This window comes from Euprymna scolopes, chromosome 13, assembly GCF_053919585.1.
Source record: "Euprymna scolopes isolate OS-2025 chromosome 13, ASM5391958v1, whole genome shotgun sequence".
Lineage (NCBI taxonomy): Eukaryota > Metazoa > Mollusca > Cephalopoda > Sepiida > Sepiolidae > Euprymna > Euprymna scolopes.
This window is the reverse complement of record NC_136494.1, coordinates 122,777,343-122,804,306: the sequence shown is the minus strand read 5'-3', so window position 1 is coordinate 122,804,306 and position 26,964 is coordinate 122,777,343. Positions and strand designations below refer to the sequence as shown.

Here is a 26,964-nt window from a genome sequence, read left to right as displayed (position 1 = left end):
AAACATGTCAAGGTTTTTTAATAATACCCAGGATATAGAAAGAGGTGATTGCATCCATAATCAGAAATTAATGAGGGAGGGAGTTGTTTGTAGAATCCAAGGTGGAGTTTAAGATGAATTCACTGTGAAAGCAGTTTAGATAGACAAGTCATATCATGCTGGTTGAATAGTGTTTACCAATTGTTCATAACACCATTCTAGACTATATTTCCAAATTTTGAGATGAGGATTTATAATTCCTATTAGTTAGATTCTTTGGACTACTGTTCTCATCTTCAGTGTTATTTTTGCAATGCTTCAGTCAATATAACCTCCAATGTTCTTTAGGTGTATTTTGTTGAAGTCGGAAGTCTTTCTGTCAAACTCGGAAGTCTGCAGGGAGTTCCAATCAGAACAGTAGTTCCAAGAATCCAAATAATACTATTATATATTTTTCCGAATTCATGGGTTTCAAATTTCTGTAACTCAAGTCATATCACTATGCATACTTTTAGTAATTATACTCTTAGTAATTATACTCTTACAATGGTTTCTTGATGCTAAAATGTTTTATCTATTTGTAATTAACTTATAGCAGTTGAAACAGCCAAATTCTTGCTGCCTATGCGCAATAACAGCTGTGCAGGTTAAAGTGAACTATTGAGGAAAGTTGGTTTTACTAAGAAACGTTCACGTCGAATCAAATGCTTTTATGGCTGCTTTAATACATTCAGAAACCTCTTTTGCACAGTGTCCTGCAGGAAGAAAAAAAGTTGACTTCAAGGAACATTCCTGATGAATTCTCTTAAAGATTCTGCTGATAAAATCTCATCATTTTAAGTAACAGTGCTTCAGTTTAGGGTTAAATATTTATGATTATGTCAAACATGATCAGAATTTCCAAGTTGGCTAAACACAACTGTCACAACCCTCGGGTAGTATTGTGAAGAATAGGTCAAGAAGTGAGGCTTGCAGGTTCTCACGATCTGGGAAGCAGGTCAGGAAAATGACGGTTAGTAAAAGGAAATATACAACCGAGAAGCTATACACGCTGTGTCCAGTTAGGTTTGTGTAGCTTGAGAAACAAGCCATTATATGGTGGTTATTAAAATCCTCAAATGGATTTGGGTGCTGAGATCAGAGGAAAGTGATATCTCTACACTATCGGTGGTGTTATAATCGAGTAGAGTACAATTCTGGGTTAAGAGAGAACAGTGACCACAGCATACAAATTGCATCACATGTACGACATTAATATAGAGTAAATTTGTAAAAATAAATGCCGGTTTTAAAAATTGTTCATCTATGAAGTATTATACAAAAATGAAATAATCATTGAATATGCTAACAATAAGAACGGATAGTGAATTAATGAAATGTCCCTATGGCAAAGCAATATGCAAATTAGTTAATCTAAGGATATCAATCACATACTGTATTCCTTAACAAGGCTTTATTAAAGAAATATATTCTAAGCCATGAGTCACTGGAGAAATTAAACATAGGTACAATGTAGACTCCTTTTAATTGAGCAATAAGAATGCATATATATATATATATCAGAAGATCAGAAAAACATCGGTACTGTCGGTTTCAAATCCAAAATAAAGGACACCAAAATCTGCTTGCCTATGTCAAACTCCATTTAGCCTCTGTTTATAGCTGTCTCTTCAGAAATGGCGTCCACTTTCGTCCCCTTTGTTTTAGATTTGAAACCGACGGTACCGATGGTTTTCTGATCTTCTGTAATACATATATAAATAAATATTATGCCCTTATTTTAATATTTTCTTCATAATCGAGCACTCTGCAAGGGTTTTCTCCCACAAACCTTGCATAAGTATATATCGCAATTAGGAAGGGAAGACGTTTTTTTTAATTACTATTCAGGATTAAAAGCAATAAGAGAGAGGAAAAATAGTCAGTTGACCAGTTTCGCCCTTAACCTTCAAGCTGTATCTAGGGATTTTTTTAATCATTAAAAGAAGAAAACCCAGCTTACAGTTGAAAATTTCATTTTTCTTCTAATGTGTAAGTTATGTTCTCTACGTAATTATTTATGATGTCCTCCCAAAAAGATGTTCTATCCCCTTCCAACCATAAGAATAATGTAATTTATCGATTTAACTGTAGCTGCAGTACCGAATACATGGGTAGGACATCGATGAGATTGAATAGTAGTTCAACAACACATACCTAGAAAAATCAGCATTTGAACCACCGAGCTTCTAAGTAATATATTCGGGTCGTCTATAACTTACCATTTATTTAAACGGATTTCAATATTGAATCATTTTCTTTTCTGAGTCATGCTCACTCGAAACATCATTTGGAGATCTTGGAGGCTGTACAAGTTCGTTTTAAGAGACTCTCTTTTTCTAAACAGTGGGAGTGTTTCTTCGGTTTGAACGTAATTAACCTCTAAGAAGATATTCTACCATTGTATATATATATATATATATATATATATATATATATATATATATATATATATATATCATAACGCTAGTTTTATTTTAACTATGCATGTAGTTACACTCGTGTTTCCCCTTTAATAATTTAAAAACTCCCTGTATACAGCTCTTGATGAGCGAGGGTGGAATCGATAAACATATATTTTCCTCCTCTCTCTTATCTCTTTTAATCATGAATAATAATAAGAAAAAGTAAATCTTCCTTTCCTGATATATATATATATATATATATATATATATATATATATATATATATATATATATATATATATATATATATATATATATAAGACTAGGTAGTAGTTTGCTTGAAGCATTGTTGGTAAAGAAATGTATATATATTTTTTTAAAGCCAAAAACAATGCGGAGGGAGACCGGAAAAGATGAAGTAAAAAAGAAAAACAAACAGATATAGACGTGTATGGCTGAATAGAGGAGTGTCTAACCTTTATTTGACTATCATTCTTCACTTCAATGTATAATTATTTATTAAAGGTTCTCTCGAAATTAATCAAAGTTCCACACCACCCACGGACTTTACATACACCGGACACACCAGCAACTTGGTAATAAATAATTATACATTGAAGTGAAGAATGATAGTCAAATAAAGGTTAGACACTCCTCTATTCAGCCATACTCGTCTATATCTGTTTGTTTTTCTTTTTTACTTTATCTTTTCCGGTCTTCCTCTGCATTGTTTTTGGCTTTAAAATATATATATATATATATATATATATATATATATATATATATATATATATATATATATATATATATATATATATATATATAGTAGTATAATTTTACTACACTATATATGCTCTGGAACTCAATAAAAAGACATTCACTGAGCTTGGGCTTTTCTCAAAATTTACAAAATTTATATAAAAAGATCTTTTTAATTATAAAAACCTTTATTTATTTTTTAATCCATTACGATTGCTATATACGAACCGAGTTCGAAAATCCCACTCCTTCACAGTTGAGATCCCTAGCTGTGAGGAGCCTTCTACTCCAGTAGTTTCTTCCCCAGAACCGCTAGACTTTGGAATTCCCTTCCAGGTTCCTGCTTCCCTAAATGTACTGATGCAGAAGTTCAAGTGTAACGTTAACCGACATATTGCTGCCCAACTCCCCACATAGTACCCCTGTAGCTTATGTCCCTGATAGTAGCCCCCTACATCAAAGTGCAATGTGCCTTGTTAGGGGTGAAAATGCAATTTTAAAAAATGATTAACCTATATATATATATATATATATATTTAAAGGAGATTAGAATAATAGTCTAAAGAGCTAAGTGTATTTTAATGTAATAGTGAAATTACTAGTTTAATTAAAATACAGGAAATGCTCGTTGTAATTTAGATATATAATAAGCTCGATAGTTAAATGTCCTAGAGCTAATTCAATATTAAGTAATGTGATTTATAATTTAAAAGTTTTAAAATTTTTAAAATTTAAAAATCAAAATTTAATTAAATTAAAAATCAGTTTCATAAGAAGGAACAACAACAAAGTCAATTATCTGTACGATCGTTTCGGAAATCCGTGCTTTTTATTTGTGGTATACATGAAGTCACGTAGAATAATTATACATAGTTTTTTTGGTAAGCACGGTCTCCTCATCAGCAAATTTAGGAGGATTTCTATTGAATTGAAAAGACACCAAAAATAAACCTAGCATTAAAAGTAAGGCAGATGAATCTGAAAAATTGAAGTAAAAGGTTTGGATATAAAATTTATAAGAAAATTAATAAGGAAATTGGTATAGGTTAGAGATAGAAATGAGTAGAAAAAATATATATATTTTTGAATTTACATAATAAATTTGATTTAAAAATATATATATATATAATTACCTTTTGGTTTTCATTTTTTTGAAATCAGGAACTGTATTTAAAGTAGTCATTTAGATGTTTGCTATAGCTTTTTATTTTATTGAATGATGAATTTTAAAAGGGCGACGCTCGTGCAGTAAATTGTTTCCGTTAGCGTATTTTGATTTAGAGACGCCACAGTTAATATCTATAGAGAGAGAGTTTTTTTTTTTTTTTTTTTTTTTTTTTTTTTTTCAAGTTTTTAAGGGGAGAAAATGGCAAATAATTGAGACTTGCAAATCATATAAACCAGGAGATAAATTTTGTACATTATGTACAAAAGAAACCGTAAAAATTTTAAAATATGAAGATATAAAAAGCACAACCAAACTAGTAAATTCAAGACACGAGCTTCTATCGTGTAATCATAAACGTTGGTTTAAATTTAATAAATATAAACCACCTTAAATCATTAAAAATTACTCATTAGTAAAAATAGATTTTTTTTTTTTTTTTTTTTTTTTTTTTAATAAATTAAGTTAAACCAATTACCGCCCTTAGACTCGTAAATCAAATAATAAATAAAGCCATGACAATTATCTCCCCTTAAAAACTTGAAAAAAAAAAAAAAAAAAAAAAAAAAAAAAAAACTCTCTCTCTATAGATATTAACTGTGGCGTCTCTAAATCAAAATACGCTAACGGAAACAATTTACTGCACGAGCGTCGCCCTTTTAAAATTCATCATTCAATAAAATAAAAAGCTATAGCAAACATCTAAATGACTACTTTAAATACAGTTCCTGATTTCAAAAAAATGAAAACCAAAAGGTAATTATATATATATATATTTTTAAATCAAATTTATTATGTAAATTCAAAAATATATATATTTTTTCTACTCATTTCTATCTCTAACCTATACCAATTTCCTTATTAATTTTCTTATAAATTTTATATCCAAACCTTTTACTTCAATTTTTCAGATTCATCTGCCTTACTTTTAATGCTAGGTTTATTTTTGGTGTCTTTTCAATTCAATAGAAATCCTCCTAAATTTGCTGATGAGGAGACCGTGCTTACCAAAAAAACTATGTATAATTATTCTACGTGACTTCATGTATACCACAAATAAAAAGCACGGATTTCCGAAACGATCGTACAGATAATTGACTTTGTTGTTGTTCCTTCTTATGAAACTGATTTTTAATTTAATTAAATTTTGATTTTTAAATTTTAAAAATTTTAAAACTTTTAAATTATAAATCACATTACTTAATATATATATATATATATATATATATATATATATATATATATATATATATATATATATATATATATATATATATATATATGGTGTGTTTTTGTATTTAAATTATAAATGCCAAAAATTAATCTTTGGAATATAGCACATATTTTTATAATAAAGATATTTCATGTGATTTATTTTAATTTAGGGTTCACCGCCTCTAAAAAACACTCTTTATTCACGCGCGCACACGCACACACACATATATATATGAGCCAGACAGAGAGAAAAACGAGTGCGAATGAAGTAGATAGAGAAAGATACATATAGCAAAGAAAAAATGCTAAGTGTTCAAATAAAAGTCAGCAACTTTTCTCTTTTCATATTGTGTGATATATGTTGAATATGGGAAAAATGTGTTCAACTTACCTTGCAACCATCAAAAGGCACTTCATCACCCGAAAGATCTCTTGTTTCAAATTCGTGATCACTACTACCCATTAATGTCAACGCATGTTCAAAGCCCCGCGACTTTTGATCGTACCAAGCTGCTGAGTTTGTACAGAAGTATGTAAACCTTTGGGTCACAAAATTGCTATTTAATCGGAGTAGATTTAGCTGTACTTCAGAACTGTATTCAATCTAGAGAGAAATGAAACAACATTTAGTAATTAATATATATACGTTTTTTTTTTTATCTTACATACATTTATAATTGCATTGTGTAATGTATGAATGTATAATGTGTAATGTATAGTTTCATAATGTGTAATTTATAAATATTTAATATGTGATTTATAAATGCATAATGTGTAATTTATAAATGTATAATGTGTAATTAATAATATTAGACTGTGTTATTTATAAATGCATAATGTGTAATTTATAATATTAGATTGTGTTATTTATAAATGCATAATGTGTAATTTATAAATGCATAATGTTAAATTTATAAAAGCATAATGCGTAATTTATAAATGTATTATGTATAATTTATAAATGTATAATGTGTAATTTAGGAATATATAATGTGTAATTTACAAATTCATACTGTGAATGTGCATAAATCAATCATGTATAATTTATAAATGCATAATGTGTGATGCATTAATATATAATGTGCGATGTATAATTAGATAATGTGTAATTTATAAAGTTATGTGTTATTTTTAATGCATAATTTATAGATATATAAATTATAAATGTATAATGTGTAATTTATAAAGTTATAATGTGTCATTCATAAATGTATAATGGGTAATTTATAAATGTATAGTTTATAAATGTATAGTTTATAAATGTATAATGTTTTTATGTATAATGTGTAATTTATAAATGTATAATCTGTAATTTTAAATGTATAATCTGTAATTTATACATGTATAATTTATAAATGCATAATGTGTGATGCATTAGTATATAATGTGTGGTGCATAAATATATGAGGTGTAATTATTGCATAATGTGTAATGTATGAATGTAATATGTGTAGTTTAATACTGTATAATGTGTTATTTTTAAATGTATAATGTGTAATTTATAAATGTATAATTTATAAATGTGTAATGTGTAATTTATAAATTTATAATGTGTACTTTTTAAATGTATAATCAGTAATTTATAAATGTATAATGTGTAATTTATAAATGTATATTGCATAAAGAATAATAATTTTCTTTTTACCTTGAATCCATCTTCAAATTCACTGAACCATTTAAGATTGGTTTTATCTTTTTTCCATTGTCTTGGTATAACCTAAAAAATGTGAAACCAGGACAATCATTTGAGATGAAAAAATACATTTCATTTATTAAAAAAGAAGAAATATAAGCACTTGATCCAAATTTCAATTAATTAATATTTAAATTACTAAACTGCAATTTTTCTTTTAATATATCTTTTTAACATATAACATATCTTTTTAACCTATCTTATACACTGTTCGTCGAGAGAGGATGTAGCATGTTTCGAGGTTTTAATAAATGCTAGAGGGTTCACCCCCAAGGTATATTTCAATATAATCCAAAAATGTATTTTTTATCCCCTATAGTCACTCCAAAATAAAGCATATTGCAACTAAAATGTAAATGCATATGGTTGTAGCGATTAGATTTATAGCAGAGAAAACAAGATATTTGTTCACATGGCATTTTATTTTTTGGATGTCTGAATAGTCTAAAAATCTAGCACAAGAAGAATTTCAAAGCAAGCGTTTTGTTGAAAGAATCTATGTAGAGGTGTGTCTTTTTTCCAGGTCCTTATCGGTCCACTACAATCTGATGAAATATTTGGAGAATTAGATTCGGATTTGGATCCGTATATTGCATAATCTGTAAGATTTCTTTCACTTTCAAGACTAGCACTTGATCATTGATTCAATGAAAATATTCCAAAAGAAGCACAACAAATAAACTAGTTATGAAATGTTCAATCATCATAGCTTTCCAGACTGCAGTGTCAACTACTGACCTAGAAAAAGGCACAAGATTCAGAGACCCTTCCTCTTCATTAAAGATTTATTCAACATGATATCCCTACCTAAGAAAATTAACATATCCTTTAAGTATATTCTCGTTAACAGCTAAGCTTGGCAATTAGCATTCGCAAAATTGATGCTCAATGCAGAGTTACAGCTCACAACCTTTACATGGTCCTTCCTGTGACTAGCCAACTTTTTTAATAAAACAAAACTACACAAGAAAAAATGTAATTTCATACAATAACTTGTATAAACTTTCGTTCTTTCATTCTTAATCTTAAATGTTTGACTGAGACTATTGAAATTAGGTCAATCCGTTAGTCAGCTGTTGATGACTTTATCATTTTCTTTCTTCTTTCTATTAGTTGCCCAAAGTTTGCATGCGAATTAAAGAGAAAAAGGAATTAAAGATAGGTGAACATGTTAAAAACATGTAACGTGACAGAAGATTGACAAGATATAAACTTTTAGATCTATTTTTCGAAAAAGAAATCCCAGCCAATGCGAAATAGTCAAACTATTCATTTATAAAAGAAAGATATTCCCAACATGTGTGCAACTATTTATAAATTGGATACCAAATGTTCACATTTATACTTGAATAATGTTCATACCGCAAACATTTTTTATTTCTTGATTTATTTTATGGTGTATTCTTTTATTTTTTCATTAACAATCAACCTGGCTGACAAATTCTTGTGAAGCCTGCATTCATAAATTTCTTTAGTTAAAACGCACATAGACGCGAAGCAGCCACTATTTACCTATTACTCCATGAGGACTGGATATGGCATAATATGGAGTTTAAAGTGAAGTATGACAATTACTGAGTGTTAAAAGGGCCGTCTTCATGGCTATATGATATTTTGTAATGGCCACTAAGAGCTTAACGAAACGTTTTTCTTTAGAGTCGAAATACCATGAGCACAGATTAAGATTACCTGAACCCATTCCAATAAGCAAGCAACAGCAAGCACATCTAACAATAAATAACGAATTAGTTTCTTGTGATAAGGGACTATAAATTCAATCCTTGTATTAGGCAGTAAATATAATCAATAATAAGAAACAATATCTTACCATTCTTGTTTTTCTGACAGGATACACACAGGTTTCTCCATGGGCTGTCAAATTACACCATACATGGATTGAATCATTAAGAGCTCCCATATTTGGATCAATCCAGTACCACCCTGAGAAAGTAAAATGAATCAAATCAGAGTGTGCATAGTCCAAAAAATATCTTATTTTTTATTATTCAAACCACAAAACCCATTGTCGATTTCTATTAAGATAAAATAACCACAAATAATATGCATCCTCTCTGCTATACCACCCCTCTTGATACACAAAAATTCATTCCCACATAACTGCTACCTTTCTGACAATAACTGTTGCCATTCTCACAATAATTGTTACTGTTTTCTCAATAATTGTTACCATTCTCACAATAATTGATATCGTTTTCACAATAATTGTTACCGTTTTCACAATAATTGTTACCAGTCTCACAATAATTGTTACCAGTCTCACAATAATCATTATTACAATTATCATCATTGTTAAAATGAACATGACATGATGAAATAACTTAGGAGTTACAATTCATTTTATAACGAACCCCAAATATATTCGTTCCTGAGATACATGGGTTACAAAGTCACAAAATTTTTAAACCATGTTCGTTTTTTTTAAGTGGTACTTAGTACCGTGTGATGCTAGGGGGCCTCAATTGGTATCCTTATGTTCATTTACCCGTTTATGCGACTTTTTTTATGAGATTAACTGAAAGCTATAAACAGAAATTTAATATGTCAAAAAACTGCCAAAAAATCACACATCAAGTCATGAAAATGAAAACCTTCAGTATAAGGCTACCAGAGTATATTGTGAATAGAGATTATTATTTAGAAGATATCATGCGAGGCAATGATGGCTAAGTGGTTAGCAACACAGACTGAGAACCTGGGTATGCCAAGTTCGAATCTAGTTTCTTCCACAGAAACACTTTTGCTTAGGATGTTGGCAACTTTCACATTTACTCTCTCATAAGTGTACAATGTCTTTCAAGAAAGAATTTTAACTAGAAAGATATCCGCGAAACAAATGCCAACAATAAAATGATTTATACAAAATGAATGAGAGGATAACATATTCACTGCATCTATTTTTTGCTTTAAAAGTGTAAAAATCCTAATAAAAATGTTTGTGCAGATATTTTGTCCGCCTATAAAATATATATATTTTTCTTTTCACTGTGATTGAATACTCCAGGGTGAAATGATAACATTGTCGCTATAGAAAAGATGACATGATTCCATTTCTGTTTGACGAAAACTGGTTTTCTTTGTTCCAGACCATCTACTCGTTGGCAAGTCGTGTACAAATCCCAAGAGTGATAGAAGCTTCCTATCATGTCTGAAAGTTACACAATGTTCAATGAGTGAGATTGGAGATGCACCATTGTACATACTCTCTACCGATCCAAGTTATGACAACAGAACCATTGCCAGCACTCTCAAAATATATCGCTGGATTGCCATGAATAACAGAAACGTGCCCAGAATGATGAAAACAAAGTTTTCGGCCACGGTTATGGTTTTTGGTGTGGTATCAAGTGAAGGCAACATCATGCTACCTCACATCTTCCAAGTCGCTTGAAAGTCAACACCAAAATGCACCTGAATGTGCAAAGAGTGTGGAAATCAGGTGGCTGTTGTCAGACCCTGGGTGTGGCAGCAGGACTTGGCGCCGCCCCACAACTCCAAAGAGACCCAGACTTGGTTTTAGAAAGAGTGCTACGATTTTGTACCCTTCTCTCACAGCCCCTTTACTCCCCCACCTGAACCCCCTAGACTAATTCGTTTGGTCATATGTCGAGAACATCATCAACATGACCACCCACAACACGAAAATCAGTCATCTGCCAAGTATTTGCCAAGCTCCTGCTGGCACTTGTGGAAAAGGCATGCTCCTAGTTATCATATCGAGGTGGTGATTGAGGCTGAAGGTGGTTACATTGAATAGATGTTAGCCCTATTACATAATCAAGTTACCTGAATTGATTGTTTAAGTAATTTTTTTTAAAAAATAAAGCTGTAGCGTTATTTTCTTTAGGGCGACACTTTTATCGTTCCACTCTCTGCTAGATATGAAATAATTATTTGCATTAGATTTTATCTTTATAACATACTAGCGAGGGGTACCCGGCGTTTCCCGGGTGTTTGGAGGTGTGTGTGGAAACTCCGAGGGTTGGGGTGGGGGGTTAAAAAATGTTTTGGTAGGTAAGTATGAGGATCGAACCCAAACCGTTGAGGCAAAGTTGTAAATTAAAGTGTGAAAACAAAAACGTGCGACGTTAACCATTGCCCCACCGCGAGATGCTAACAGAAATACGTTTGAATTTATTTAATTACTTGGATTTGGCAGGTGCCCGTTTTAATGAGTTAATGAGGTCAAGTTTTACTGCAGGATAGTATTTCATTTACTGCGGGAACGCTTCCCAAGATGTTATAGGGAAAAGACTAACCCACATGCGGCGAGCGACAAATGTTGAATATTTATCTTCCCGAAATCGAGCAAATTAAATAGACAGGCGAGCTTCGTTGTTAACTCTGAGATATTACGATTTATATGTGATATAAAAAGTTTTAAAAAGTTGTTAGGCGAGCGACCGCTTCTCTGAAAAAAGCCTTATGTAGACATACAGAAAAAGCGAACACACATACAAACATACATACATTTTCGCTTTTATATTTATAGATTAATCACATACTTACCATCTTGAAATTCTGGATGACCTAAGAAGACATCTCGACATGTCACGGCCGGGTTCTCTTTAGTACCTTTAGGGAATTTGTAACCCATGACTTCGTCATTGAGTTTATCAATCTCCTCAAACATTTTATCGACAACATGCATGAGACCTTCCTTAATAGAGACTTTCTTGGTGGCCATTCCCTGAATAACCTCGTCAACCTCTTCGATTCCTTTGCTGGGATCAATTGCAATATTATCATCGTCGTCTTCCTCATCATCAACTTCAGTACCATCAGCAGCCCTTCGCCTCCTCTTCTTCTTCTTCTTTTTCCTCCTACGACTGTGTCTAGCACGGCCTCCAAGATATTCAGCAGGTATGGCTTGGGCTTCACCAGGTGCTCCTGCAGGACCAGGAGGACCCTGAAGAAGATAAAAGAAACATAATTCAGACGTTTTGGCTCACATCATTGGATTATTTTGATTAATGTTCTTAGCTTGAGTGTTGAGGACGAAACTTCACCTTTGAGTTAAAAAAAGATTCTTGATTCTTAGTTTGAATGTTTTTGTATTTATTTTCCATAAGTTTAACATATAATTCTTCTGTTAAAGTTTAATGTGTATGACATTTTTTTGTTCAAAACATTCTCATTTAGTAATATAGTATCAATGACTGAATGTTCGCAAAATAATTCTATTTGATTTCCTTTTCTTTTCAATTTTTTTCTTTTTTGCAATATCTTTTTTTTTTGTATGATAAAAATTCAATGTTTGTAAACAGTAAAAAAATAAATAAACAAATGCCAAACCTTTTTTTTTTACATTGCTCGTTAACATGAACGTAATTTATTTATTTAAAACACATTTCAAGATTCATGTGAGATTTCGAACCATTTAAATCGTACTAATCACGTTCTATTTAGTCATAAATATTATATAAAAAAAAACATAAAAGGCATTCTTCATAAAACTATATGAACTTCAACTTTGCATACAAAATTATTTTTCAGATTTTTAGTATAGATTTTCAAGGTCGAAAAATATTTTCGATGTCAGCATTATTTGTATTCTGAAAACTACTGTTCTCATCTTTATTTACAAGTTCACAATAAAAGACAGCAAAATATATTCAAAATCTTTTGCATGTTTGACAATTTCATGAAAGAACAATGTTATCATTGGATTATTTGAACTAATGTTCTCATCCTGATAGTTCTTTTCATTTTGAAGGTTATTTTTGCAACGTTTAAGCCGATGTAAACTCTCACCTTCTTCTGATGTCTCAAACTCAGAATCTTGAATGGAACCCTTTATATAATGTATGTGTGTAGCATGCTCTCGTTCTGGCAGCCATGACCGAGTAGACATTTTAAGTCATTTATATTTATATTCTGAATATTGAACATTCAAACTCCAAAATATTGGCGCTTACAACTGAATTATATCTAGTATCTTATCCGTCACACCACTGGTCATTGTGGAGAATTCTAATATGAATTTTGGATTTTTTAAACCTATTCTTTTTTTTTTTTTAGATGTACAGTCCTATTACTTCTTGCTATACTTATTACTGAATATATATATATATATATATATATATATATATATATATATATACATACATATATATATATATATATATATATATATATATATATATATATATATATATATATATATATATATTCAGTAATAAAATAAATGTTTCTGTCTATTAATTCTGTTTTTGATCATTTCCAGCTTTCGAATAATGGTCTTCACTTTTGGCAGGAACTCACTTCTCATTGTTCTACAACCTCAGAGAAGATGCTTTTTGGGAAAATGAAGAACACAGACAGATACACGGACATAGTGAGGTTTATAAATTAGACAAGCAGGGCACTCAGCGTCATCCAGTCATGAAATACGCTAAAATATGCAGATTTTGCATTTATTATCATAGAGCCAATTCTCTATTGTTCATTATAGTGTACCCAATATATAGTAGTGATACAAAAAGTAGGAAAATATGACTAGGGTACCATCAGCTAGAATTGAAATTAAAACATTTAGCACTTCCGCTTTAGTTACCAATGTCTGAGCTATCATCAGATGGATAAGAAATAGCTAAAAGAAAACAACATATATATATATATATATATATATATATATATATATATATATATATATATATATATATATATATATATATATATATATATGCATTTATTATGCGGCATAATCATATTGACATACCGGTTCTTGTCAGATCACTGAATTTAAGCAACGTTGAGCCTGATTAGTACCAGATGTGTGACTATTTGGGAAGTCTAGGCACTGTATGTGTTCTCCGTTTATCTCAGTATTGTTTTCAGTCGTCCTGAACACACACACACACACACACACACACATATATATATATATATATATATATATATATATATACTCCACTGGTATTCAACAATGTCGACTTAGGAGAAGTGTGGTTGGAGATTTCACACTTCTTGCCACAAAAATTTCATGTGCAGGCACCCCTACGATGGGTATCTTTAATCTGTCAACATTGAAGCCGTTTTACTTTATATTTATGCATGCGTAACAAGAACAAGGTAAACACACACACACACACACACACACACACACACACACACACATACACACACACACACAATGCCACACTGCTAAATATTTACACACTACTATTCACTTAACTTTCTTTACCCAAACATGTTATTTATAAAATAGACATGTTTATTATTGAAAGTACCTGTTTATATCCTTATTTCTTGTATAAAAATGTTTTCGTGTAAACTTTCGTATTTTTCTTTCAGAAAATTTTGGTTTATGTTTTAGATAGCTGTTGTTATCTGGTGAGCCTTCTATTATTTCAATGTTTGATGTTATTTTCCATTTCATATGCATGCCGTCTCTATGTGTTTATATATCCTCCATTTTTTTTTCTTTCGATTAAACAATGACATTTATATCCCAATCTATATTAAATGTCGGTGTGGTTCTTGATTATACACAAAAACGCTCCAATATGGTCTTTACCAAGGCCAGGAACCACACCACATATCTACATTGAAAGGGAAGGTTGGATAGAAATTGATACTTACAGATAATCCCATTTCTCCCTTTGGTCCGCCCATTCCCTGAAAAACAAAAGGCCAGAAAAAAAATGAGCAAATAAAAACAATTCATTTAAAAAGGATTTTTTCAATCACAAAAACAGCATTCACGAATTTTTTGAATTTACAACTACATGGAAAACATGTTTTTTTCTAATCTTTATTCATGGATATAAACAAATTATTCAAAATTCAAATGACCTGAAGATCTGTTATCCTTGTTTTAGCCAGGATGATTCATCTTAAGTTGAGAACAAAACCTGAAGTTGTGATTTATCCTAACCTCACGAGAACTGAATGTGACACAAGATCAAACCAAATTTGGAGTGCAACAATTGAGATAGACACAGGGTTTTTTTTATAGCTAGTTGTGTCAGTCTAACTGTAGCACCACTGTAACCCAATTCATTAATTTCAAATCATAACAAAATATCTCTAGCCAGCGCATTATAGTATATAACTGTTGTGGCTCAATGAATAGTGACGTCCCTCTATTTCTTTCTCTTTTTTCTTCTTGTTGTAGTTGTATCCTTCTCAACAACAACGGCTGCAAAAGTTATTGCTAATGATCGCACAAAATCTTTGGAATTTTACAATTCTTTCAAGGTTTTTCTTTTTCTTTTCCAGTAGCTGGTATGCATAAATAATAATTCCCCCAACCTACCATCAGGTACAACTTCTCTTTGCCATGATCCATATAAAGGGAACGATTTGACAAGGTTATTTGCTATGTGTTATATGCTATATAATAATATTTACACACTGGTTCTCATTAGAGCCCTGTAGTTAAGCAACGTGGAGCCTGGCCAGTACTAAATGGGTGACCGTTTGGGAATACCAGGTGTTGTATGTGCTCTCCGCTTATCTCGGCATTGTTTCACTTCTGTTTGTCACTGGAATCAAGCAGTGCCAATTCAAAAGATGTGGCTGAGGGTTGTTCAACCATTACTTCATGATTACACGTGCAGACACCCTTACATGAAATGTCCATTGTCTCTTAAGAATATACATAGAGCATGTTTCATTAGCGATTTCCTGTCTTTAATGCAATATCCTGGTGCATAGTCCGAATTCTACACTTTTTTCTTCTCATGTAATTTTCCTCTATTCTATTAGGTTGGTGCAAAAATAATGTCGTTTTTTTACGTTCACCTATATATATAAAAATGACATTATTTTTGCAGCAACCTAATAATATTAAGCTTGTTTAACATTATTTTTACATACTTTTAATCTAACAACATACCCTACTGGAGTTTATATTAAGAAATCATTTTGTGTTTCTAATCTCTACCGTTTTCCTCACGAAAGAGGTTGCTATTTTTTTCTCTCTACATTATAGTTATTTCTGTAGAAAATGTTCAATTAGGCGCCAATTTCTAGTTCCTGTTTTTAAAACAGCTGACACTCGTTCTTCTATCAGAACTACAAATAACTTTACTCTTTTCCTCCATATACCTAGTGCTAGGCAGAATTTCCATGAACAGAGTTTCTTTCTCAAAACTTTCTACTTGTAAAACATATTACTCCAGGACTGCTTCTCTGCAGACTACAACATAGCCGTTTTTAGATCCAAAGTCAAGAAATATTTATCATTAGTAAAAAGAAAGTCCAAATTTCGGTTTCTATTCTCCTGTCTTCTATTCACTTGTATAAAATTCTTTAGTCATCTGCTCTACAATATCCGTAAAATAAGATAAAGAAAAAATTAATTATAATTTGTGTGTCTCCTCATGAGAGCTAAATGTTACATGAGGTAGGACGTATTATAAGGTCTAGTCATTATTGAACACTACATAAGTGTATATACTTGGTAACGATTGTCTATAAAACGACCTCAATAGAGTTGTTCCTAGGATTAAGGACATGAGATTGATTGAACAATGACAGCTAAAATCTGAAGTGATTGTACAAGATTTATCATTTTAAAATAAAAATATTTTTGTTATAGTCAAGACTGTCTACTCTTTTTTAACTTCTGGTTTCTGCTGTCCAGTTAGTTAAATAATTAGTTGTGATCAAGCAGACAAGAAAGCTATTCTTAACATGGGGAAATGATGTTGGCTTTCGCATTATCTGAAAGAAAGATAATCATTAATCAGAATGGGTCACATCTCGTCTGTCATCGTCGTCCCATCTGCAGAATACAAACCGGAAATCAAAAAGAGCAGACAATCTTGACTTTAACAATCTTTTTTATATATTAAATGACACATTAAGAACTTTTAAAAAATTGATTGCCTAATCTCTCAGTTTCCATAGTTAATGCCAAAAACTTGATGTTCACTGCCCCAAAGATAAAATGCACTATGTACTCTGCTTTCATAAACTGAGTAAAGTTTTTTCTTTTTATTTTGAAACCTGATTAACATTCGTCATTTTTTTAAAAATCTCTAATATTAAATATATATGACACAAAAGTGACCATAAAAAAGTCTTATTAAAAATTGGTTTGACTCTTTTTACCTGGTTCCCCACATGAGCGACGTTAGACACAAGATTGGCTTTTAATATAGAGGATGTCACATTCCTCTAAAATGGCCAGGTCGAAGTGAATTTTTCCTATTCTGTCTAAGAACAGAACAGATACTATACTTTGTTCCTAGCCTAAAGACTCTGGACTGTTGTTTAAAAAACACATTTACTAACATTCAATTCTTTCTTGTTTCTTGGTACCAATGTGATACTGAAGTAGTTTGAACGTCTGTGTTTTTAAAGTTGAGGGTTATTTGAACCGGTGTAAATCTATCTTTTTTATTGGTATATTTTTAACATGGAATCATCCGATGTTGTATCTCTTTCAAAATATGAAATTCTCTCTATAGTTGACAAAATGCATCACTTCACTTTGAGTCATCATCATACCCTGATTCTCTTTTCCTCTTGTCTCTTCTTATCTTGTTGTATCTGGAGAATATTTAGTGACATGTCCGGCGAAAGGGATATATTCGTTTGAAGTAGCTGAGTGGACTTGGCTACTATATGAGTTATAAGATATTTGAGTAAAATTCAGTACTCAAAGTTAAGATGCCGGAACTGAACTCGATTTACCTAGATATGAAATGGAACGGAAGTCACTAAACATGAAACGAAATATGAAACCATATGGAAATAATACATTAAAAAAAAATAATTTTAGTTTTAACATTTCTTGTGCTATCATGAAACAATAAAATATAATAAACTTTTATTTTTTACATTTCTATACAGAGTTATTATTTTGTTTAAACACTTATGAGAAAATATTATTATTTACATTTCTATAAATGGTATCTTCTTGAAATAATATATTTATGTCTTTCACAAGTTTTATCACAGAATTTTTCATAAATAATGTATGAAAGGTTTTATTATGACTTCTTGTGTTATCAAAAAACTTAATTTCGTTTCATACTTAGTGATTCCGTTCCATATTTAGCTAAACAGAATCCACTTCCGGTGTCTTAACTTTGAGTACTGAATTGTTGGACTTAACCTAATTTAGTCAGTTGTGTAACTTAATGAGTGTTCCTGGTCGAAACTGGTATTCCTTAGTGTGAGGTTGTTGGGATGCCTTCCGATGTCTCTCTCAGGCGTCTCTACCAGTTTGTATTTATGGCTTAACCAACCAATCATATTCTTGTGAAGAGGAACCCGGATGTACTCATATTGATTACACTATTTAGATTTTGTTTTCGATGCTATTTGTAGTATATATTATGTCTATTAATTAAACGTGGTACTGACCATTTCTCCTTTGGGACCAGGTGGACCTTCTGGGCCCTAAAATAAATAGAAAACAATAATCCTTATAAGAATTCAAATAAGATACATCAAATGATAAATGTTTATATGTTAATTAAAAATGTAACATTTTTCTGTGTGGATGAAATGAATATTAATAATAAGATGCTAGAGTAAATCTCAACAAGCCTGCAAATCTCAAATATAAAATTAGAACTGAAACTGATCAACGTAATTACGAATAAATTTAACAAATTTAGTTTTTTCTTATAAGATGATCCAAAATATGGAATGAATTTATATGTAGATCTGTGTAAATATCTCAACTAAATCCAAAGATTTTAATTTAAAAAGTATTCACACTGGAGATCAACTAGATCTCTCATAAAAAATTAAAGAAAAGAAAGGAAACATGTCGTTTTGTACGTGAATATGTGAATTATTTAAGTATTGAGGGACAGAAGACAAAAAATATAGAATAATGAATATTACAGGAATACGAATAAAGATAATCAAATTAAAAAAAAACATTTGTACATTCTTAAATCTCAATATTATGAGAAGTGTTCCAAAAGTAGTGCCTCCTATTTTTATTCCGCCCGAATAGATCACAGGGGATGGAAAATTACATTGTTATGATGACTGAAGTTATGTCTTAATAACCTGAAAGTTTCATCTCTCGGTTGTAGATATTGACGGTGAGAGGCTCTAAGAAAGCAACGGCTGTTATGGACGTGAATCAGAAGCAGAGATGTGTTATTTAATTCCTGGCAAAAGAGCATCGAGAATGGTGGTAACTATGTAGTAAAATAAATTATTGATCACAATATATCGCTTGTTTTAATGCAATAGGAGATTTCATTTTGAAACGATCCTCGTACATTTCAATTTCCAAGATGAGACACAAGAGATTAGGCTTGAGCGCAATACTCTATATGAAATTTTATTAGAGTTTTGTAAAAACAATATTATTTTTTCAACTTCTAGGCTTGCCCTACTAAAAATTGAAGATTTAGCCAACCCAACTATTTCATACGTAGTCGGGAGAGTGTAAATTTGTCCATGCGTTTCCCAAAGTTATGAAAATGGGCTTAAGTGAGAGTAATGGGCTTTAACAGAAATTGAAACCAGAATGCCAGTTTCACTATTCACATCGATAACGATTTAACCACTTGCAATTCTTTACTGCTTGGGATATTTTTTAAATTGCACTCGAAAATAGGAGACGACAGGAAAAGGGGATTGTTAAGTTTGGTGTTTTTGTACAATGATCCTGCATGAAAAAAAAACAAACTATTTTAGTTTTTAAAATAGTCCACTTTTTGGATATGCCATTAGGAATAAACTTTTAGATTCTCTATCTGTTCCGTTATCAAAATATAATTTTTATTCTATTTGGATTTTTACATAATAACTTTATCTCAAATATTAGTTTTTGATATTAGCACTGTAGTCAGTACTAAATAGAATACTGGAATTTATTAAAGCTCTATTTTTCTTTTAATCTCTGCATCTTGAGTAAATAGATTTTTGTTAACCATCAATTATATATTATTTATAATTTGTTTTCATCATCATGTTTTCATTTCCAAAATATACCTTATGTGCTAGAAAATACAAAAGATTTTACTAATTAGTCTGAATCAAATGCTAGCTACTCAAATGAACTTATTAAACAATAATTATCTAATAATCTATCTAAACCTAAAAAGAAAAGAACGTTGATTTTCTCATTAAAGTTTATACAAAACAGAATACTTTAGTAAAACTATATGGTTGGTAAAATAAAATACTTACAATTGGTCCGGGTGGTCCGTCAGCTCCAGGTGGTCCTTCAGGTCCTGTATGTCCCTAAATGAATAGATAAAAATAATATTAATTTAATCACATTACATTTTTGTTTTTGAATTTTCATGTTAGTAATTACTAGAATAGTAAGTGAATGATAAATAATGAAAAACATACTTTTTAAATAATTATTTTAGATCACTTTGTTTAATGCCATTTTATTTTATTTTTAGTTCTTCACTAGCAGGTCAGCCCGGCTTTGCTCGGGCCTTATGTACTGTTCATAACTTTGTGTGAATATATATATATATATATATATATATATATATATATTAAAAAGTATGACTCATACCCAGGTAACCTACATGTAAAGTTTTAAGTGTTTAGAGTAAAAATTGGCAGATGAGTTCGGGAAAGTCTGCAAAGATCAACTCTTTCAACTTTGATCTCTTGGCAGCCACATTTTTGCCCCAAAAACTGATTAAAACCTTAGTGCATGTCTGAATACACTTTATGTAAAATTTCAAATGTTTAGACCCAAAATTGGCTTAATAGTTTGCTAGAGATCACAAAGGTCAAATCTTTCAAACTTTGACCTTTTGGCAGACGAATTTTCGGCCAAAATCCGATTAAAAAGCTTGCCCTATGTCTTAATACACATTATGTAAAATTTCAAATGTTAAGACCAAAAATTGGCTGAGTAATTTGGTAGAGATCGCAAATGTCAATTTTGTAAAAACTTTAATCTCAATTTTGACCTCTTAGCATTTATTGTTTTGGGCTCAAATTAAATTAAAAAGTTTGATCCATGTCAAATTAATCTACATCTAAAATTTCAAGTGTTTAGACCTAAAATTGGCGGAGCAGTTTGGTAGTTTTTCAAAGGTTAAATCGTTGAACTTCGACCCCTTGACAGCCAAATTTCTGGCCGAAAACTGGTTAAAAAGATTTTCCCAAATTTCAATACCCATTATGTCAAATCTCGAGTCTGTAGACTGAAAATTGACGGAGTAGTTTGGTAGGGGGACACACAGACACACACAGACAAGTTCACTTTCATAGATATATAGATTGGGATAACTGTCTAATGACCTTAGGTAATTTGTGATTCAATCACAATTCTATTTATGTAACAATTCTACATATAATAATAATAATAGTAATAATTATTATTATTATTATTATTATTATTATTAATAATAATAATTATTATTATTATTATTATTATTATTATTATTATTAGTAGTAGTAGTAGTAGTAGTAGTAGTAGTAGTAGTAGTATAACATACATTGTTATCCTAAGGTGAAGTTTATTCTGTGCATAGAGTTGTTTGTTATTTCGCTTTTAGAGTTTAATAGGTTTAGAGGCTCTTCAGTGTTTAGGACTTCGAATTTCTCGGCCAAACATAATTTACACGGGTCTTTCAAATTTCTGCATGTACTGGTCTGTTGTACTATTTTCTACTCTGGTATCTTGTGAACGCCTATTTTCTTGGAGCTCACAGTAATGAGTCACTAGTGATGTTTTTATTTGGCATTTTTTGTTATTGAATGTGATATTAGGACCATAAAAACAGATTTATTATCATTAATAGTAATAGTAACAGTCACAGCATAATCATCATTCTCTAAAGTGACAACAATGACGTTAAGTAATGAGATTTATAAAATTTTATTTTTACTAATAAGAATTATTTTTGAAATAAGTGTTAAAATAAAAAAATTAAGAGTATAAAATCAGAATTTAACGTCTGTAATAAAATTAAATGTCACTTAAAAATGAACTTTTAAAATTTATCTTTACTTCTTGTTTATTTGATATGAATGTTAATTTCACACACACCCTGGACTAGTAATATAAATATACTTACGAATGGTCCCTTGGGTCCACGTTTGCCAGGTCGACCAAGCTTTCCTGGTTCTCCCTTAGGTCCAGTGGGGCCAGGAGGTCCAAGGTCTCCAATGATTCCTTGATGTCCCTAAATACAACATAGAATAGAATGAAATTATAAAATATACAATAAGATAAAATACCTAAGTTTAAATATTGCAACAATATATAATTATCGATTTTACAGCTTTGACTAGGGATATTTTAAGTTGTAAGAACATCTTGTTACATTTTAAGTGAGAACAAACAAAAAGGAAATGATTATTCTATTCAAAGCTCATGAAAGTAAATTTTCAATGTTGATATTAGTTTTTAGCATATCAAACACATAAGCGTTTAATTTTGCTTCATATATATATGTGTGTGTGTGTGTGTGTGTGTGTGTGTGTGTGTGTGTGTGTGTGTGTGTGTGAGTGGGTATGCATATGCATGTGTGTGTGCATGTGTGTGTAAGCACGTGTGTGTGTAAGTGCATGTGTGTGTGTAAGCATGCGTGTGTGTTTATATATATGTGTGTGTGTGTGTGTGTGTGTGTGTGTGTGTGTGTGTGTGTGTGTGTGTGTGTGTGTGCGCAAAAGTTTTCATTAATTCAAAGCGAAAATTTCTATTTATTCTGTTTTTTTTTGTTGGAGAAATTAGTTTATTTAACCAAATAATCGTAATTATGTTAATAATAAGCAAACAAAAACAATGAACAAGAAGTCTTAAACAGATAACAGAAATTGGACACACAACTTATCAATGTTCATTTGAAAATTGGTGTTGCTTGTGGGCATTTACAAATAATCATTAATAAGTGCACGGTTGTCATTAATTCTAGTGCAGCTAATCTTTTAGTGCTTTGGCATTATTTTAAAAATGAAATGTTTGAAAGAAATGGACAACTAATCATAATTTAGTGAAAAGTAAATATTTGTGATTTAAAATAACATCTGCTTATTTTATTTGTATAATGATTAAAAAAATTTACTAATTAACAATGTTTGGCTTAATTAAGAATGTGTACTAATATGGAAAAGATTCTAGTGTTTGTTTAATCTCGGAAATAATTAAAAAGAAAAAAGATGAAAGATGTATAAATACCATAACTTAGTTAAAATGTCATATAATGCAATACAGTTTTCTTTTGTTTGTAAGATAATGTTTTTATTATTATAAATGATTCTTACCGGTTTTATATTTTAAAGGATGAAAGTATAAGTAGACTTGAGAAGTATCTATCACTTCGCCATTAAAAGTTCAAGACTGACATCTAAGTCATCTTCTAGCATTTTATACGGACAATATATTAAGTTTTTGCAAACAAATTCTTGCAGCTCTTCTTATCACATGAAAGTAATCTTAAGAAACAAATAAGCTAATATATATTTAAGAAATATATAACAGTTCATTTGATGTTAGACACTAGAGGAGAAATCTAGAAAATGCTTTTATCAGTTTCGTGAGAGGTTGGTTGTATTTAGATCATAAACGAAAAATAACACTTGTCTAATAAACTTCTTAACTAAAATAAGTATTTTCTAAAAGAAACTAAAGCGAATTACATTCTCAGTGCGAAGCAAGTGCTAGTCAGAATAAAATATAAATTTTTCAGATGCAATACTATATGGGTGTGAGTTAAAACCTTTATATATTAGATATGTAATTTATTATAGACCAAATTCTGACATAAAAATTGTGTTTTTTTTACCTTGATTCCTTTAATACCAATGTCTCCTTTGGGTCCTGGTGGTCCGGCTACTCCCTGTAAGAATAAAGAAGAGACAATAAGAAAACAACTAATAAATTTCATCCTGATTTTATCCAAAGCTTTACAAAAAGCATTAAAATACAAATATCTTCCAAATTTTTAGCTATCACTCAATAATGACTTACTATACCTTTCAGATATTCACATCAAACAACATTATGCTCATTAAGCTTTTACTGTAGAATATCTGAAAATGTCTTATCAACCATAGAATATTTTCTCTGAAACAGGTTTATATGGGCAGAAATCCGAAGCACAAAGTGTCAATGCTCGCATGCCTCAAGGATCCATCCTAGGCCAAACTCTCTTCCTTATCTTCATTAACGATTTTCCCAACCCACATTCTGTTTTCATATATGTAAACGACACTACCATCTGTGGTAACATTTCAAAGACCTATAATGTGCTTTTGCTGTAAAAACGATTTTGAAGAATTGCAACACAGAGGACTTTTTCAAGCTCGTTGCATATTAGATCTGAAAGATGCTGTTCAGAGCTGTAAGTACAACATTTTAAAGAAAAGTCGCCTGGAAAATCTCGAAGTGCGTAAACTGTAGACAGTGTCAGACTCTTCTATACTTTTCAGCTGGCATACATGCTTCTACATACATCTAAGTATGGTATGTTAAGCAACATGGAACTTGGCCAGTACCAGATGGGTGACCATTTGGGAATGCTAGATCCTATATGTAATCTTACTGTGGTCAGGTTTTACGTTGTTCAATGCATATATAATCTTCTAGCTTCAATTTTCGAATTTATCAACATGTAAGTTTTATTTAAAATTAAGCTTTCCGTCTATCGACAAAGAGACAGACGTTAGTTGTAAAGGTTGGTTGGTATGTGGCATGATGATGGAGGGATGTCAATCATACTCACTGGCTGTCAGTCTGCTCTTCCCCCCCCCTATCTGTTGTTTTGTTATCTCTTATATAGACATCAATTGACATTGCTGGGAATATAAATACTAAGATATTACATTATTCTGTTCTATTTTGCATTGTGCAATTCATAATTACCGACCTGGAAGGTAAAAAATGTTTTTGTTTTCGTGATAATTACAATTCCGGTCATTTTTATGGGACACAAGAATGTAGATCAAAATTCATCTGTAATGTTCATGTGTGCAAAGCTCTGCTTTCTTCAGCATCGCCATGTCTCCATATCCAACACAGGTACTGCTTGCAAATTTCATATACCTGTAAACATTCTCCTTTGAAGGAAACCAACATAGCTCACTCAGGGCTAATATCACACTAGGTATTACTGGTTCGGCTACTTTTGTCTTTGGATTGCAGAAGAATTTTTCATATTGATCTGAATTTTTATCCATGAAAATTAATGAATGTTCAGAAACTGAAGGATTCGCTTGATAAGATAGCATGTCATACTGTGACTGTCCTTCAAAATATTTCTGTAATAACTCTTTAAGTGATGGAAAACATCATTAACCGTCTCTAACAGTGTAATCTTTTAAAGCAATAAAAGGGAGATAACCTCGAGTGTTACCAGAGTTTTGGGCCCTGGGACATCCGGGTGTTCATCTTAAAATATACATAAGAAGTATAAACACATGTGTGTTTTGTCTCTCGCTAACTGAAGTCCATCCGGCTATCCTACCATGGTAATAATTGATATTTAGCATTTACCAAATACGACAAACAGTATATAACAGATAAAGGTCATCGTTTTAAGAATTTAATTTTTTAAACAAAATGAACAGGAAGTTTAACGTTTAAAATTTTTGTTTCATGAATCTGAGGCTCTATTTCTTTTGGTGATCTTTCAAATGTGGGAAATATTTCTGCTGCAGTCTGTATAAATGTTTTGATTTGCAGACCACAGTACTTGGTACCAGTCTCTCCCACACTGGCTTCTCATGGAGCATACACACTCATAGATGCTACTATATAAAAACCTTTCAGTCCTTGTTGAGGTAATATTCACACAGTTCTCCTGAAAATGCCTTTTATGAAAACATCAAACTACATATGGAACTTACATTTATTATTTCGATCTGCGCACTAAAAAGATCATCAGAAAAATTGAAAAAATAAAAAGGTCTAACCTAACAGAAGTTCTCTGTTGTCTTTAACAGCGTTTGTTTAAATGAAAGAATGTTGCCTAAATGCACATAATACACCCCCCACACACACACACATACATATATATATATATATATATATATATATATATATATATATATATATATATATATTTCTCCCAAACTTCTGGCCTTGATGGAGAAAAGACTAAATTGCTGCTGAGATCAAGCTTCCCCTTACTGTTATTTCAGATCATTTCAGATCATTTCAAATGATCTGAAATGACAGCAAGAGGAAATTTGATTCCAAATATTTATCATATCTTATGTCTCCCCTCTTTTGGAAAAAGGGTACGATTATGAATATCTCCAGTATCAAATACTCCTTATACACTGTGAAATTTACTTCATGTATAAAAACTAAAGAGGGAAGATATAACATATGAGAAATATTTGGAATCAAGTCTTCCCTTGCTGTTATTTTAGATCATTTGAAACCATAGCAGCAAGTTTAAATCTCTCCTCAATCAAGGCCAGAGTTTTGGAGGAAATATCAGATATTCTGTAATTCATATGCGAAACTAGGAAAACAAATGACTATGATTGAAACATTTTATGGCTGTAAAAATGTGCTAAAAATAACCTATGGGTGAGATGACACCTTTAACGTGCTAGCTTAAGAGCAAATGTTACATAATCCACTACACAGTTTAGGTAATTATCTTTCCAAAGAGCTTTCATTTGTAAAATTCTGATCAATAGTCGCTATGATTTGGAACTTATTATCAAAAAACGTTGTTGATAGCCAAATTGAATATTGAATGCTTTGGTTCTGTGGGACGAAACTACATGAAAATTTGCAGGCGTTTTGAAGATTATAATATAATTCTATGGTAAAA

At 30.9% G+C, this 26,964-nt stretch overlaps 1 protein-coding gene across 1 annotated transcript in view; it reads right to left on the bottom strand.

The window, feature by feature from the left end:
* LOC145292177 (uncharacterized) overlaps positions 1–26,964 on the bottom strand; it is a 239,008-nt gene that overhangs the window by 4,231 nt on the left and 207,813 nt on the right. Inside the window, exons 53-61 of the mRNA XM_080138449.1 lie at positions 23,962–24,015; positions 22,252–22,359; positions 20,390–20,443; positions 18,596–18,631; positions 14,858–14,893; positions 11,783–12,182; positions 9,084–9,196; positions 7,208–7,279; positions 5,954–6,166 (exon numbers count right to left, since the gene is read on the bottom strand). Coding sequence (XP_079994575.1) covers positions 5,954–6,166; positions 7,208–7,279; positions 9,084–9,196; positions 11,783–12,182; positions 14,858–14,893; positions 18,596–18,631; positions 20,390–20,443; positions 22,252–22,359; positions 23,962–24,015 — 1,086 coding nt within the window. The remainder of the gene's footprint in view (positions 1–5,953; positions 6,167–7,207; positions 7,280–9,083; positions 9,197–11,782; positions 12,183–14,857; positions 14,894–18,595; positions 18,632–20,389; positions 20,444–22,251; positions 22,360–23,961; positions 24,016–26,964) is intronic.